Consider the following 16,181-nt stretch of genomic DNA (forward strand, 5'->3'; position numbering starts at 1 on the left):
TGCATCATAGGCACTGACCTATCTGATCGAGTTCATACACTCTAGTACTCTACTGCTCGCGAGTTATTAGTCCAAATATCCGAGCCCTGATCAACTACAGATTCTTGGATGTCAAAAAAAAAAAAAAAATCAACTACAGATTCTTATTGGCACGATTAAATAGATACCAAATTCTGGCACCAACTGTTTTATCTCTAAATTAATTTGGTATATTTTGGTCACAATATTTTTATGGTTATTTCACTTTTTCAGGAAAATAAATCTAAATAAATTTTGAAAAGGAAATGGAGAATATCCAGTAAATACATCAGTGGCATTCATACAATTATATCACATAAGATATTAATTACATATAGAAATAATAATTTTAATTACAGCTAGTCAAAAAAACATATTCGTACCAATTATACAGCGTTAAATTAAATGTATTTATTTTTTTAATAATTTTTTTTTATCGTCTATAACTCACGCACGCATATTATCAAGGTTTGACACGGAGTATCTTTAATATAAAGTATCGGTTACAAACTTCGATCACATATATATTCCGTTAAAATCAAAAATTTCTAAAAATACAAACTATGATCTGAAGATTTTATCAAATATTTATTTTGAAACGTATTTATTATTTTAATAGATTAACGTCATTATATACAGTTTTTTTAATTCTTTCGATACAAAATTATTAAAAGTAGTTTAGTTTAATAAAATGCATTTCATTATAAAAAATGCAAGAGCCTTCATTATAAGATAGCAAACACTAAATTGCATAATATGTATTTTGATTGGTTTAAAAATGTTTGAAAACGAAGAAAAAAGGTTTGGGCCAATGACCATGCGATTCGAGCCTAAAAGTCGATTAATGGATATATTCAGTAACAGACGAAAGCCCAAATGGCGCGTAAATGGGGGCGTCGAGTATTTTTTTTCCTCGGCGGCCACCTGAACGGCGGCAGAAAATGAACTCTCTGATCATCTCCCTCCGCCGCATCCTCCCCTTAAACCCTAATCCTCGCCGCCATTTCCTTCTTCATAAATTCTTATCCTATCGCCGTTCATGGCCGCCGATTCCCGTCGAGCCTATCATCCAACGGTTACAATCACCCGCCGTGCCCAATTCTCCATGTACTCCACCTAATCAAATCACCCTCCCCGATTTCTCACCGACCGATTTCTCCACCATATCGAATCTTCTCGAAAACCCTGATGTTGACTTGGGTTCGAGTCTCGAGTCGGCTCTGGATGAAACAGGAATCGAACCGAGCATTCAGTTGATTCAAGCGCTGTTCGATCGGTTAAGGTCATCGCCGATGCTGCTCCACTCGCTGTTCAAATGGGCCGAGATGAAACCTGGGTTTACACCTTCTCCCTCAATGTTTGATTCTGTAATTAATGCTTTGTGTAAAGCTCGTGAATTTGAAATTGCTTGGTCGTTGATTTTCGATCGCGTGAGAAGCGATGGAGGATCTGATTTGGTTTCTGCAGATACGTTTGTCGTTTTGATCAGACGGTATGCTCGTGCTGGTACGCAGATTTCTTTGTAGCTTCAATAATAGAGACTGAAGCTCAATTCCAGCTAATTTAGTAATAGTTTCTCTGTTACTGTTGAGTTTTGCCTTTAATCGATCTAGTTTGAGCCCGAATTTGCTTGTAGGTATGGTGCAACAAGCTATACGGGCTTTTGAATTCGCTAGAAGTTATGATCCGGTTTGTAAATCAGCTTCGGAACTTAAATTGCTCGAAGTTTTGTTAGATGCTCTTTGTAAAGAAGGACATGTTAGAGAAGCCTCAATGTATTTGGAGAGAAGACGAAGAATAGATTCGAATTGGGTTCCCTCTGTTCGGATTTTCAACATCTTGTTGAATGGATGGTTCCGTTCAAGAAAACTGAAACAGGCAGAGAACTTATGGGCAGAAATGAAAGTGATGAATGTGAAACCGACCGTTGTCACTTACGGTACTCTCATAGAAGGTTTTTGCAGGATGCGTCGTGTTGAGATTGCTATGGAAGTTCTTGAAGAAATGAAGATGGCAGAAATGGAGCTGAATTTTATGGTCTTTAATCCCATAATCGACGGTTTAGGAGAATCTGGTCGGTTACAAGAGGCTCTTGGTATGATGGAAAGGTTCTTCGTTTCCGAATCGGGTCCTACCATAGTGACTTATAACTCACTAGTAAAGAGTTTCTGCAAGGCTGGAGATTTAACCGGTGCTAGCAAGATACTCAAGATGATGATGAACCGAGGCGTTGATCCTACCCCGACTACATACAACCATTTCTTCAAGTTTTTCTCAAAGCATAACAAAACAGAACAAGGCATGAACTTATACTTCAAGTTGATTGAAGCTGGACATAGCCCCGACCGGTTTACTTACCATTTGATCTTGAAAATGCTGTGCGAGGATGGGAAGCTGAGCTTGGCGATGCAAGTGAACAAGGAGATGAAAAACAGAGGAATCGATCCCGACTTATTGACAACCACGATGATGATTCATTTGCTCTGCAGGCTCGACATGTTGGAAGAAGCATTCGGAGAGTTTGAGAAGGCGGTGAGGAGAGGGATTGTTCCACAGTACATCACTTTCAAGATGATCGATAACGGGTTGAGATCGAAAGGGATGATCGATATGGCGAAGAGATTATCCAGTGTAATGTCGTCTCTTCCTCACTCGAAGAAGCTACCAAATACGTACAGAGAAGTGGTAGATGCGCCGCCTGATAGAGATAGAAAGAAGTCTATATTGCATAAAGCAGAAGCAATGTCTGATGTTTTGAAAGGTTGCAGAAACCCAAGAAAACTCGTGAAGATGCGTGGATCGCATCAAAGAACTGTTGGTGAAGACAAGAAGTTGGTAGATGATCTAAACGAAGGAGATGGAGATTCAGGGGACTTTGAGTGAGAGTATCTTTTTTTTTGTTGTAATTGTAAACAGAGGTTAGGATTGGGATTATAACGGGCTCGTAATTGGCCATTCATCTAGAATTGAACTGATGATGACGACTCTTTTCATCTATTATACCCTAAACCAAGTTCTAACGAGAGACATACAAATTACCTAAGAGACATAATATTATGACGAAAGCGGCGAGACCTAACATGCAAACACACTCCAGCAGATTAATCCGTGACGGTGGATGAACGCAAATTCTTCCTTTCCATTGGGCTCCACATGTGTAGCAAAACTCATAACCACATCTACCAAGCAACAATGAAATATATATCAAATTCACATACACACAAAGGTAAATTAGAAACCCCTACTCTCTATGTGTATTTGCTAATGGTTTCTCAAGATTTTTCTTGTTAAAAAATAGAAATGGTCAAACTGAAAGAATCTTAGAGACGATACCTGCAAGTTACATGTCTGCAACCTTCGGTAAGTTCGATCACGTGTTGGCACTTTCCACATTGTCGCCACAATTCCTGGTTTGCTAGAACTTTTAACCTCATATCATCTTTTGTAGGATTTTGACCCAATCTCTTGTAATCCTTGCACGACAAGTTAAAAAGCCACGCAACTCTGCAGTTGATGCAAAAGAGTTTGCCGCAGTTTAAGCAGGATCTCTTAGTTCCACCATCTTCTTCAATAGAATTAGATAACTCGGTTTTCGACATTAAAGCCGAACACCTCGGGTTTGGGCAAAAAACTGTCTTTGACAGGAATCGATTCTTCTTTGATCTTTCCTTGCCAAAACGCTATTAGTTTAGGCGTCAAAAGATGGGCACAGCTTCTAAGAGTCAGCTTAGACTCGCATTGATAATGAGGACATCTTAATACACTTCCCTCTAGTAGCTTCGCTTCTATATGTTGTTTCACGCACTCCACACAGAACCAATGACCGCATAAAGCCACATAAAACATCTTCTTAGATTTAATATCATCGTTGAAACAGATACGGCAAGTATTTTTCTGAGCAGGAATATCTATCCTGATCTCAGAAACTATTGCTTCCATTGCAAGCTTTAATTTAGACCTAACGAGTCTACACTAGATGACGTTAAAAACAAAAAGAAAAAGAATCTACGATTTATGACTCACAGTGTATAATATATAGGGAAGAGAAAGGGCAGAGTTCAAATCCAATTAGGATTATGTCTTTTGGATACTTTTCCTATCACGATTCTAACTTCACAATATCCTCAAAAATCCCGGAAAGTGTTATCCTCATCGCTTAGGAGAAGCACATAGATTGTAAAAAGGCTTTTTAATGGCCCATTTAGGAATAGACTTCAAGATCCCTTACATCGAAATAGACATACAAACCGAACCAAGTTACATTTGAATCGATAGTTGTCTACAAGTCGACTAAATTTTGTTTTATTTTATACAGAAAAATCAGATCAAATCTAAAAGGAACCCAAATTTAGTGTAACAAATACATATGCGAATAAATTAAACTCCACCAGATTTTATATTATTCGTTTATAGCTATATACTGAGGTGGGGAAAAAGAGTAGATATACTTAAACTAAATAGTATAATTTTATACAAAGTTATTATCTATTTATATCCAATAGGTTTTTTTAATCCAAAACTGAACTAAGTTCAAACCGAAAACTGGACGCCTAAAGCAAATAACTGAATACACGCATATATATACGTCTCTATACTGTATATATATATATATATCGAATCCTGTTAAATTTCGGTCACGTGCCATATATAGTATCTCTTACATAGAGTTGTCATATATAAGTGGGAAACGTAAATTCGACATGTAAACATTTGGACCGTAAACTAGAGACAAACAAAAAAGACAATGTTTTTTTGAGTTTGCAAAAAAGAGAAAAGAAAAAAAAAAAGACAATGTTGCTAAAAATTAAAAAGAAACAAAAGAAAAAATCGAGGAAGGTGTGAATAAACAAGAAGAAAAACAAAAACCCTGAGGGAATCAAAAAGACGTAGGGATAGTGAAAGGTCCCTCTCCTTTCACGACTACGTAATAAACACAGAGGGTGATGACATAAACTCTTATTAGGTTTTTTGAATAGATGTTGTGAAACAAATTGTCAGCGAAGGTCAAGCTGCTCTTAAAAGCAACATGCCACTGAGATATCTTCAGATCTGGGCCCACTCTTCATCTTCTTATTGTTATTCTAAGAAATTTGTTGGTAAATGTTTTTGGTTTTTGTGTAATCGAGGTTCTCAATCATATTTCATCTATCATCATCAAATCATCACTATCCAAATTTGGGATTCAAATTTGAGCTGAATGAAGAAAAGGTGAAATGGCTGGCAGCGAACGCAATACATTTAGAAATACGAAAATGGACTCAATGAAATTTGGTCAGCCACAAGAAATAGCTCTTAAAGATTTGGTTGCAAGATTGAGTCTTACCAAACGAGTTGGCTCACGAGTTTTTCAATTTATTTGGGTAAAGTTTTTTTATACCAAAGTTGGTAAAGATAATTCAATTTACTTTGCAGTTTTTTTCAATTCAATTTTTTATATACTTAGTAATATAACTTTATCATTAATTAATTTTATTAACCGACGACGGTCATTTTAAAGGTAAGTTTTTATATTTAACTGTTAATTTTTTATGATTTATATTACCAAGGAAATTGGAGTAATTTCTTATGATTTATGTTACTAACTGTTAACTATATATTACAGTATATACTTGACTTTGTTAAACCTATATCATTTAATAATCATCAGAAGTTTTAAAATCTTTCCCCAAAAGACTGTCAATCTTTTCTCATTAAATGTGGCTTCTAACTAAAATTTAACCCATCTGGTGATATGACGTAAGGTGCCTCTATAGATATACGATGCACACAGTCACATACACAGATACACAATTTGCTTATAACCTTATACATATATGTGTGTATATTTCTGAATATTTATGACGTAAGTATATAAAGAGTGCGAGAGAAGATCTTGTCTGATAGTTCTCGTACGAGATGATCCAAAATCTGTCAGAGCTCCATCATTGTCGTCCTCGTGGACAACTGATAAATTGAATTTAAAATTTATTTATAGTTCATGTAAATTTTCACATTAACTGAATAATATTGACCAATTTCTAAATAATTTCAACTTCACTAACTTCCGTATACACTCTTTTTATTTTCCTACACTTGAACATAGACAACTTGGCAAAAGAAAGAAAACAATAGTGATTGAAGTCATCATCATCACTCAGTCACAGTCTATCCTTATGTCAAAATGATGACCAAATCATAAACCTATACTTTCCAATCTATTAAAACTGACAATTGGATTTAGTATTCAATTTTTAATTACTCATCTCTATTGGTGTTTTTTTTTTCTTGGCTCAAATATCAGTTAATTTATGTAATAAAAGGATAATGGTTAAAGTGAAACAAACGTGGCATAATGGACATGGACCAAATCGATCAGTGTGGAATAGAAGGAAAATACAAAACAAATGATAGTAAGATAAAAGTAAAACAAAAGTTATACGTCGTTAGACACGGTTGCTATCATGATAAATTTCAAATTTTAACAATTTTTTACCATTTTAAATATATTTGGGAAAAAATGAACTGCAGCTTCAAACAAAACAAATTGTGACATTAGTCCGGTTGAGCCATATCAGAATTTAGTGTGTCAGAATTACAGCCTAAATGAATCTTTAGATTGATCATTTAGATAGAGGATGATAAGATGTCAAATTGATATAGTACATCAGAGAAAATCTCTGTGGATACAATGCAATATATATTCAAGGACAAAGCAGAGTGGCTACTGCACATATCAATGAATAATCACAAACTGTGTCTCATGTCGTAAGCTATTGTAGATGCACATATATATTATCAATGTCAAGAGCTTTTGGTTTTAAAAAAAATGAAATCAGAAAGTTAGAGAAAAGAATAATTTTTTTTCTTGTCAAGGTAGGGAAAATTTAAAGTTCTTGGTAAAATGTATTTGTGTGATTCGCTATGTCATAGAATCTGTGATCGAATTCGAAACTACAAATGAGTTATTTAATAGTCCGAATTCTTTAATTCTATTCAGAAGATGATAGTAATAAGCATAAACATATTCCAGAAACAATTTCTCATAAATTCCACCAAAACTTAAATAGCAACACAAGAAATATTATTTAACATGCGAAAGGATTAAAAATTTACCCAAATTTACAACACACCCTGACCACACGGTAGCTGAAAAATTAAACAAAACGAATAAATATTTCTTAGAAAGAACAAGAAAACAACTAACCTCATTAGGGAAAGAGAAACAAGTCAAAACTGGGAACAAGAAAAGAAAGAAAAAAACATAACTATGATTTATTGAAATGAAGGTGGATAATATGGGAACTACAAATATTACTACTACACAACGGGCCGTTAGATTTCATCCATTGGTCTGTTATATCCTCCGCGATCTTAACGGCGTCAAAGGACGTTCCCAAGAGTCCTCTTCTCGTGAATCCCACCGTGTAAAGTCCATTCTCTCCTTTCCAGCCGTTAGGAAACGGCTTTCTCGGCATACCTTCTTTTGTGAAAAAACTACTGTCCTGAAAAATTAAAGATAACAAAAAATTGTATTACTCTTTTAAATACCCCAAAGAAATAAAAGACGGGATAAGAGACAACGAAAACAAGATGACACGGAGAATGTGTTTGTTGTATTATTGGGGAATTTAATATAGTGAAAAAGATTTTATTCCATTTTGCATGGAGAAAAGAAGAGTTTTGGAGTGTTGTTCCCTTTGTTGCATGTGTTATGTCCATATCATAGAAAGCGATGGATGATTCGCTAACTGATAACACAAAAAACTAATTATTTATTTATAGCCGAGGTACCTTATTTGTGTGTGTGTAATATATCAATATATCCTTATCATTTTACCATCACCATCACCGTTATTCATGAAAACGAAGTTTTTTTCAACTGCATGCGTATGTTGATTCGCATAATTTCATCATCATCATTCAACATATAGACGAGATAGTGAGAACAAATGATTAATATATGCTTTTAAGTACCTTGAGCCAATCGGGCACATTACTCTTGTACCCGGTCGCTAATATTATCGAGTCGAAATCCATTTCTTGCCCGTCCACAAACTTTGCTCCGTTTCTCGTTATTTCTTTCACTGCTTGCGTCACCTAATAGTTAATAACCACAGGACAAATCAACTAAGTTAGAACTACAAATAAAAAAAAAACCAAAAATAAATAATCAGCTAATTCAATAAAGAAAGAACAAACGCACGCATGTAAAAAAGAACTACTTTTTTCTCTTCCAAACTTTTTATATATCAGGATGCTACTACACATTTGATTCATATCTCTATAGCCTGTTTAGCCAAGAACAGTTAACTCTGGAAGGTTAAAATACAAATATTAAACTTGCGAGCTCACTCTAATTTGACCGGATTGTATCAAAGATATGGCGCCAACATCAAGAACCGGAGTTTTCCCGGTGGCGTTCTTGAGCTCAATTGGTCCGGTTTTAGGTCGTCGGAGGCCTAACCGGTCTGTATTCCCCAACGAAAAGTTAGCAAGAAGTAGGAGGAAAGTGTCCACCAGCTTTAGAGGAAACCATTTCAATAGTGTCATTGCTATTCCAAAAGTCGATAGACCAAAAAAGTCTCTTGGTAATACATGGACCTGCGTCGATTTAATAATTAATTAAACCCGGTTAGTTCAGAAAATAAGAACCATTTTCGGTGTACTTTGATGATGAGCAAAATTAATACTTACGGAGTTTCTAACGACCATATGAGGCAAAGCATTGTATCTACAGAGATCCAAGCAGACCTCCATACCGGAATTTCCACAACCGACCACCAAAACCTTTCGGTATGCAAATCTAGAACCGGACTTGTACGCACTGGTGTGAACAACCGGTCCAGTAAACTTCTTCAAACCGGATATATCCGGTACCACCGGTTCAGCGTTTTCCCCTGTTGCCACCACCAGCCAGGTGGACGTGTACACAGCGTCTTGCGTCTTCACCTTCCATAGACCAGAGACGACATCGAACTCGGCATTCTCGACGGTTTGGTTAAATACCGGTTTGATATTAAACCGGGCAGCGTATGACTCAACGTACGAGATGAACTGTTGCTTGGAGGGGTATTTTGGGAATTTTTTTGGGAATTTCATAAGAGGAAGCTCGCAAAAGTGTTTAGGGAGATGGAGTTTGAGACGGTCGTAGGTACGTTTTTGCCATAACGAAGCTAAGCAATCGGTTCTCTCGAGGATAACCGATGGTACGCCTCGGTTTGACAAACAAGCCGCTACGGATAAACCAGACGGACCGGCACCGACGATGATCGGACCGGGAACGAAGATTTGACTAGACTCTGCTTCTAAACAAGTGCTCATGTTTGATTAAGAAGAGAGAGACTAAGTAGGAAAAAAGGAGAAGGAAGAAGAAAGAAGAAAGAAGCTGTCTTTATCTTTCTCTGACGATCACATGCACCTAACAAGTGTCCTGTTTTAGGGTCTTCCGTTGATTGTTTCTCGGGGAAAAACAAGAAACGAAGTAGGAAATTATAAAGAGACCGTGAGGAGGTGTAAATGCTATAGGGAGAGAGAGAGAGAGAGAAGGCGTGAGAGAAAAGGAAAGGATTTGTGTGTGAGAGATTTTCAATGACTAATAAGTAATGGGTTTTATGGGTTTTTCATCTTCTTGTTGTTTGGGTAGTGTGAGAGAGAGAAGTGTCGATGTGTATAGTGTAGGGAGTAGAGTAGGTCTAAGAGGGGGGAAAATGGTGCAGATATTAAATATAACCGCTGGAAAAATCTTTGCCATAGATTCTTTTCTACTTAGTCAAACTGTTTTTTTTTTTGCTATCTACGATTAATGACTTTAGATTTTCTGTTATAAATGTCATTTAAGGAATTCTTTTGCATTTCCACTGCTAGACTCCACCGAAAACTAGTATGCTGAAAAAACGATGTACGTAAATGTTTTTTTTTTATGATGTAAATGTTTATTTACTGCATGTTATTAAATTAATCCTTTTTTTTAAAAAAAAAAGGATAGTTGCGTTGACGTGTTTCATGATATAGATGGATTTTAATATTTAAAATACGATCATCACATTCGTATCATTTTAGACCATTTTATAATTAATCTTCTACCGAAAGTTTGTTGAGGTCAAGAAAGTATAAATAGAAGACCCATGTAATTAAATGCCTAATAATAAACATTTCTTGCTTTAACAAAGGTCTGTATGGCCTTTGACCTTTTTTCCATCATTAGTATTCATGAAAGATCATTTAAGAAAAGGCTTTCTTCATAACTAATTAAACCTTAACCTAGAAGGAGACACTTCTCAATTACTAATAACTGTCGGGAGACATTTCTCAAATTACTACTCCTTCTGTTCAAAATTATTTGATGTTTAAAGTTTTTGTACACAGTTTAAGAATTTATTTAATTTTTATTTTTCCTATACTAAAAATATTATTTATAATTCATTTAAATATCATTTAGCCAATAAGAAGACAATCTGAAGAATATAAAAAGTCAAAAACAATAAATATTCGTTAAATTTTGCATTGAAAAGTGAAAACATCAAATAATTCTGAACAAAAAAACCTTCTAAAACATCAAATAATTCTGAACAGAGGGAGTATTAAACTCGATAAATCTCGTGTGCGATATTGTTATATGTCAAATTTATAATTTCTCTATGCGAGGCTTCGTTTTCGAGCCGAAATAAAGAAAAACAGAAGTTAAGACAATCTCCAACCCTACTGCAAATTTCACTGTAAAATAGAGTTTGGAGCAAGATTATCTCCAACCTTACTCCAAATCTCACTCCAAAATGGAGTAAAAAATGGAGTTACTCCATATATGGAGCAAAAAATAGAGTTTTTTTTTATTTTTTTAGTCATAATTATATTTTGGAGTAAAAATGAAGCTTACATTAAAGTAAAATACAACTTCATTTTGGAGTTACTCCAAAATAGAGAAAAATACGAAGTCATGCATTGGAGATGCTCTAACAACTTCTACACTTTCGTTTGGGGTGGCTAGAGTGATATATACAAGAGAGTTAACGAAGATTGTACCAAACACATAATTAATAAGTAGATATGTGGAAAATGTAACTGCGTTGCGCACGACTGACCACTCCTTTGTTAAATGTCAACCAATGCAGCCGACCTCCACTTCCCCTATATATGATCCTTCGAAGTTGGAATATAAATACTTAGCATTCAAGGCATCTTTTTTCAAAGCAACTTATTAAGAATCATTGAATTTTAGCCTGAGTTTTTTATAAGGGACACAACATCACATATATTTATAAGTCTACGCCAAATTAAAATATATAATATGTCCATAAACATTTATCACTAACGATGAAGAGATATCATTATTAACATATAAAATAGTTAGGGACAAATAGTTATGCTGATAGAATCAGAACCATACGATGAAGAGATATCATTATTAACTACTGGTTTAAGATGATTCACTTTTATAATTTTTTTTTAATAAAGAAGATCAGAATATGATAAGTTGCTTCTCTATTTATATGTAAAGAATGGAAAAGCTTATTTTAGAAGACAAGTAAGAATGTGCCTTGTTATTTTATTCTGATATGTATATGCGCATGGTAGTGTTTTGAGCGGTAAATCAATGATTTAATGCATGCTAAACCTGATCTCATTGATTAGGGGTTGTCCTTACTATGGATACCTTACAGTACACAATTAAGACGTAAAAGATGTCATACGAATAAATGGTTAAATTAAGTATCCATTTCTACTAACTTACTTTCGGTAAATTTTTAACCGAAACATAAATTTTGTATACTATTTGACGTGACCGATGCATACTATTACATAGACCCAAATGTATTGTTTGTGCCCCAATATCAACAATATTTAGTTTAACATCCCAATTCTTCCATGTCTCCTGCATATTATTTATGTCAGTCCACATATACCTCTAATCTTGATATGTTCAATTGATTGTATACTTCATCTTTTTTACTCTGTAATTTATTGGTTAAAATATATACTTTTTTTTTTCTTATATAACTACATTTAAGGTAATATATAGTCCTAGTAAAATATCCTTTCCTGCTAAATAATACTACCTAGTTGCAAATGTACATATAGTGGTTATAATTTCAAAATTTGTAGCACTACACAAGCTGTTCAAAGAGCTAGCAAGTGTGCATTTGTTATAGACTAATTAAGAACCACCAAGATCAACTTCAGATACATGGACGAAAATCAAATGTTATCTTATACAATATAACTTCAAAATCAAACGAATTCGATAGACTCATTATTTATGCATGCTTGGTATAGTAGAATGGTCCTTACTCTTTTTTTTTGTAAAAATTAAAGTGGTCCTAACTTACAGTTAAATAGAGTCTAGACTCATGACTATGCTGGAAGAAAAATACAAGTTATACAAGTGTATCAGCTACTAGTAATCTACTTTTTTTATGCATGTTACATATATATTGTATCGATGGTCCCTTTGGTTAGACGAGGAATATTGTGGATCTTGGATGGATCAACATCAGCAATGTTGTATACACAATCGATAATGGCAAAAATATGAATATTACACTGTAGACAAAAGATTTTGGGTCCTACAAAAGCGTCATCTTCCTCTGGCCTCTTCTTCCATTTCCCGACTCACTGCTCTTTGGAATTTTTCTGTCAGGCTTGAATTTACCCTCAATTTGTCTCATCGTAGTTACATGACCACACACATAAACATACATTATATATACATATTTAGAGAGCTGAGAGAGATTATTTAATTGGGAATCTGGGATGCATATGTTTGAACTGGACTATTACTCTCGACATCGTTTATAGTATTTGTAAGTATTCAAATAAGCCAATAAAAATAAGTAACTAATTCTTTCAAATTAGTTTCATGGAATTTAATATGGTACTTAAGAGATCATATTAATTAAGATTACCATATTTATATCTGGGATAAATTGTTGTTTTAGTGACTAACTTGGCTCAACGGGTATTAACGTTCTGGATTACGTTCTGGCTTTTTTTAGAGAACCATTGTTCAAGCTAAATATCCACCGTGATATTTATTGTAGAAAAGGGTACAAAATGATTTGTTAAGTTCCGCCAATGACTATGAGGAATATGGCTAGAAAATCGATCAATGTAAGCTTACAAGTTGAAATTCTACCATTTCAAATGTTTCAGGTCCATATTTTAAGCTTACCCATTATAAACTCCGATTCTAGTAAAAGTCTTACTTAATTACCGTCTATTCTTATCCAAGAAAGGTCGGTCGACATATTCCGGCCAGCTTATATCTGTTTTGGCATGCATGCATCATATGCGATCGACTTTTCTATATTTTCCGTGCATGGCTATGTTACATGTAATTTGGAAAACATGATATTTTTACATAATACCTTATCCGAAACATGATATACATCACATTTATAAAACTGTCCCAAAATACATGAAAATTTCTAAAACTGGTAACCATTTTTCAAGAATCTCCCAAAGAAATCTATTGTCTCAAAAATGTCATTTTCTGAAAATACCAATAATGAGACAGGGACGTATATAGTCCGATATTGCTGGCCGATGCAGTTTTTTTTTAAAGAAAAAAATTGTTGTCAATTTTATTTCCTGGTTTGTACTTCCACAAACTTGGGTCTGCAAACATAAAATTGGTTTGCTTTCACTAGTTTTATAAATTTTGTATTCGAAGTATTCATAGTTTCTACATTGCCGCACGTACCGAATGATATATTTCTGTATTTTAACATAATCACTTGATAACATTCAACATCTCTGGCCCTAAACTTATTATCACTAGATATAAGAGGAGCAACACCGAAGAATATCATGTTAAGGCATATTCTAAATAAATAACTTAATTTATCAGTAAAGAACGTCAGCGTCTGTAGTCCAACGGTTAGGATAATTGCCTTCCAAGCAATAGACCCGGGTTCGACTCCCGGCAGACGCAATTAATTTGTTTTTCATATTTTCTTTGAACAAATGACAATTAATTCAAACAATTTGTGTTTCTCTTTCTTTGTTGCTTTCATTCCATAAGATCTGTCCGTAAACATAAATCTGTTCTTACTTTTGTATCCTATCAATTTTATAAATCTTGTACCCGAATTCGTTTCTACATTGACGTACAGAAAGTTATGTACCTGTCTCTCTGATCACAATCACTTGATAACATAAAACATGCCTCGCATCAAATATTATCGCTAGGCAAGAGGAGCACTAGAAAAGAATGGCATCTCTTTCTGTTCCAATCCAAAACCGTCACCGCCAATTCCGCCATGATCCAGACCTTGTTTTATACGCCCCAGACGCCTTGCATACAAAACTTGCTCAGAAACAACAGGCAATCTTATCCTCTGATACTCTTCGAGACCAAAACTTAGATTTTCAGGTCCACATTTCCCCAAGCATTTGCCTAGCACTTCCGCATCAAGAACAGACATGTTTGTGCTTCTTAGACCATGAGGAGTTGTGGGATGAGCTGCGTCTCCAACCAGCACGGCATTTCCCCAGAAGATCCGTTCTAAAGGGTCACAGTCGTAGATTACATTAAGGAAAGGATCTTTTGTTACTTTCATGAGTCTCGCCAGCTCGGGGATCCAGACCGTTTCTGCTTCTTGATGCATCTTTTTTAACATCTCTTGGCTTACTTTTAGGGTAACAGAGTTGTTCTGAAAATTGTAATTTCACAACAACAAGGACATGAGTCAAGAAAACTAACTGAAAAGCTTTTTGATCGGGAAAAAAAGAGAGGCTTTAGTAGTGGTAACCTTTAGCTCAGGTTCTGGTTGATTGACATACCAAATCCAGTTAAGTTTCTTGTTAGTAAGCTCGTAGAACACGCTATGAGTCTGTGTAGCGAGATCAAAGTACAAGCATCTTCCAAGATCTGGATACGCTTTCTTGATTCCAGTAACTGTCTCCGAGTACTCATCCTCTGAGAAATCAAAAACACCTCTCCAAGCGCAATAACCAGAGTACCTACATGTAAGAAAAACAAAAGCCTATATGACCCGGTTCACAAAATATCGAAAAATGATCATCATAATCTTATTTCAAACCTCAATTTAAGGTTTGGCAAGAATGTTTTCCGAATCGAAGACAGACACCCATCTGCTGCAACGAGTAAATCTCCTTGGATTTCAATAGTTTCTTGAGTTTCCGTAACTAAAGTCTTAACCTTTACAGTGGATTTATCTTGTGACATGGTGAAAGACAGAAACTTATGTCCCCAAAGAAACATGGTTTGAGGCAATGCGTTATACAGAAGAGCGTGAATATCTGACCAATAAGCTGCTCGAAAATCAAAATTCTCGCCTTTTGTTAGAATTCTCGTAACTTTCTTCTCACTATCTGTTGACTGATTCTATAAACCAGCAAAAAAAAACAAAAAAAGGTAAAACAACTTTTGCAGGGCCGGGAAAATTACAGTCTTCTTCTAGTTGCGATTGTCGAATCAAAGTCACTGTTTCCGAGAAAATTCGTATTTTTATTACCTGATCAATCGAGAGAGGCAAAGTTATTTCATCTAAGAGGTGTGGCTGAGGAAGCCAGGATTTGATGATTTGCCGAGCCTGAGGGTCGAGTCCGAGCCCAGCACCAGTAGGGCTCCGAGCCGGAGGTTCGGACGATTTCTCGAGCACCAATACATCCCAGCCTGCTAACGTGAGCGTGTGTGCGCACGATACGCCTGCTATACTCCCTCCTACTATAATCGCTTTCCCCTTCTTCCCTACCATCTCATCAACTCTTCCTTTCAGATGTTTCTGCTTCACAAATCTTAACGATGATAATGAAGTGTTTAAACTTTAAAGTTTAACGAAACGTCTAGATGAGATACGGGCTTATTTAAGGCCTGAAATAGATTCAAGGCCCAAACATTTCTTTACTAAGTATCTTCCTTTGATAAACGTTAGTTGCTTTGGGAGTTCTATAAACTGCTCTGTGATTAGACTTGGCAGACAAGTTAGAAGACACAATAAAGAAATTATTTTTGTTACTTAGGCTTCGACAGACAAGCCTTAATCGTGCTTTTTAAAATTATTTGCGTTGTGATTTGCCTGTTTAGTCTTTTTGATGTTTCTGCTTAACTAATTGTTAACGAAGATCTCTATCTGAGTGAGAAGGTTAGATCTATGGGCTTAGTATAGGCTCAAACTATATTCGAGGCCCAATAATTTGTTTTCTCTATGTCTGAAGTCTGAACG

At 35.2% G+C, this 16,181-nt stretch overlaps 3 protein-coding genes, 1 non-coding gene and 1 pseudogene across 4 annotated transcripts; 2 read left to right on the top strand and 3 right to left on the bottom strand.

Annotated features, from left to right (window-relative positions):
* The first annotated feature begins 919 nt into the window (after positions 1-919).
* On the top strand, positions 920-2,997 carry LOC18019590 (pentatricopeptide repeat-containing protein At5g11310, mitochondrial). Its single transcript, XM_006399569.2, has 2 exons — positions 920-1,524; positions 1,655-2,997. The coding sequence occupies exons 1-2, from the start codon at positions 960-962 to the stop codon at positions 2,899-2,901; spliced, it is 1,812 nt and encodes a 603-aa protein (XP_006399632.1). The 5' UTR covers positions 920-959; the 3' UTR covers positions 2,902-2,997.
* Positions 2,998-3,034: 37 nt separating this feature from the next.
* On the bottom strand, positions 3,035-4,171 carry LOC18019591 (annotated as a pseudogene).
* Positions 4,172-7,151: 2,980 nt separating this feature from the next.
* On the bottom strand, positions 7,152-9,318 carry LOC18019592 (probable indole-3-pyruvate monooxygenase YUCCA4). The gene is made up of 4 exons (XM_006399571.2): positions 8,692-9,318; positions 8,350-8,598; positions 7,972-8,094; positions 7,152-7,499 (listed from the first exon to the last, which is right to left on the bottom strand). The coding sequence occupies exons 1-4, from the start codon at positions 9,316-9,318 to the stop codon at positions 7,263-7,265; spliced, it is 1,236 nt and encodes a 411-aa protein (XP_006399634.1). The 3' UTR covers positions 7,152-7,262.
* A 4,534-nt stretch (positions 9,319-13,852) lies between these two features.
* TRNAG-UCC lies at positions 13,853-13,924 on the top strand. The gene has a single exon. It is a non-coding gene; the product is annotated as a tRNA-Gly (tRNA).
* Positions 13,925-14,040: 116 nt separating this feature from the next.
* Positions 14,041-15,750, bottom strand: LOC18019593 (6-hydroxynicotinate 3-monooxygenase). The gene is made up of 4 exons (XM_006399572.2): positions 15,471-15,750; positions 15,036-15,340; positions 14,745-14,955; positions 14,041-14,645 (listed from the first exon to the last, which is right to left on the bottom strand). Exons 1-4 carry the CDS (start codon positions 15,711-15,713, stop codon positions 14,178-14,180), a joined length of 1,227 nt encoding a protein of 408 aa, XP_006399635.1. The 5' UTR covers positions 15,714-15,750; the 3' UTR covers positions 14,041-14,177.
* Positions 15,751-16,181: the final 431 nt, after the last annotated feature.

The sequence above is a fragment of the Eutrema salsugineum genome, unplaced genomic scaffold (genome assembly GCF_000478725.1).
Source record: "Eutrema salsugineum unplaced genomic scaffold, Eutsalg1_0 scaffold_2, whole genome shotgun sequence".
Classification (NCBI taxonomy): Eukaryota; Viridiplantae; Streptophyta; class Magnoliopsida; order Brassicales; family Brassicaceae; genus Eutrema; species Eutrema salsugineum.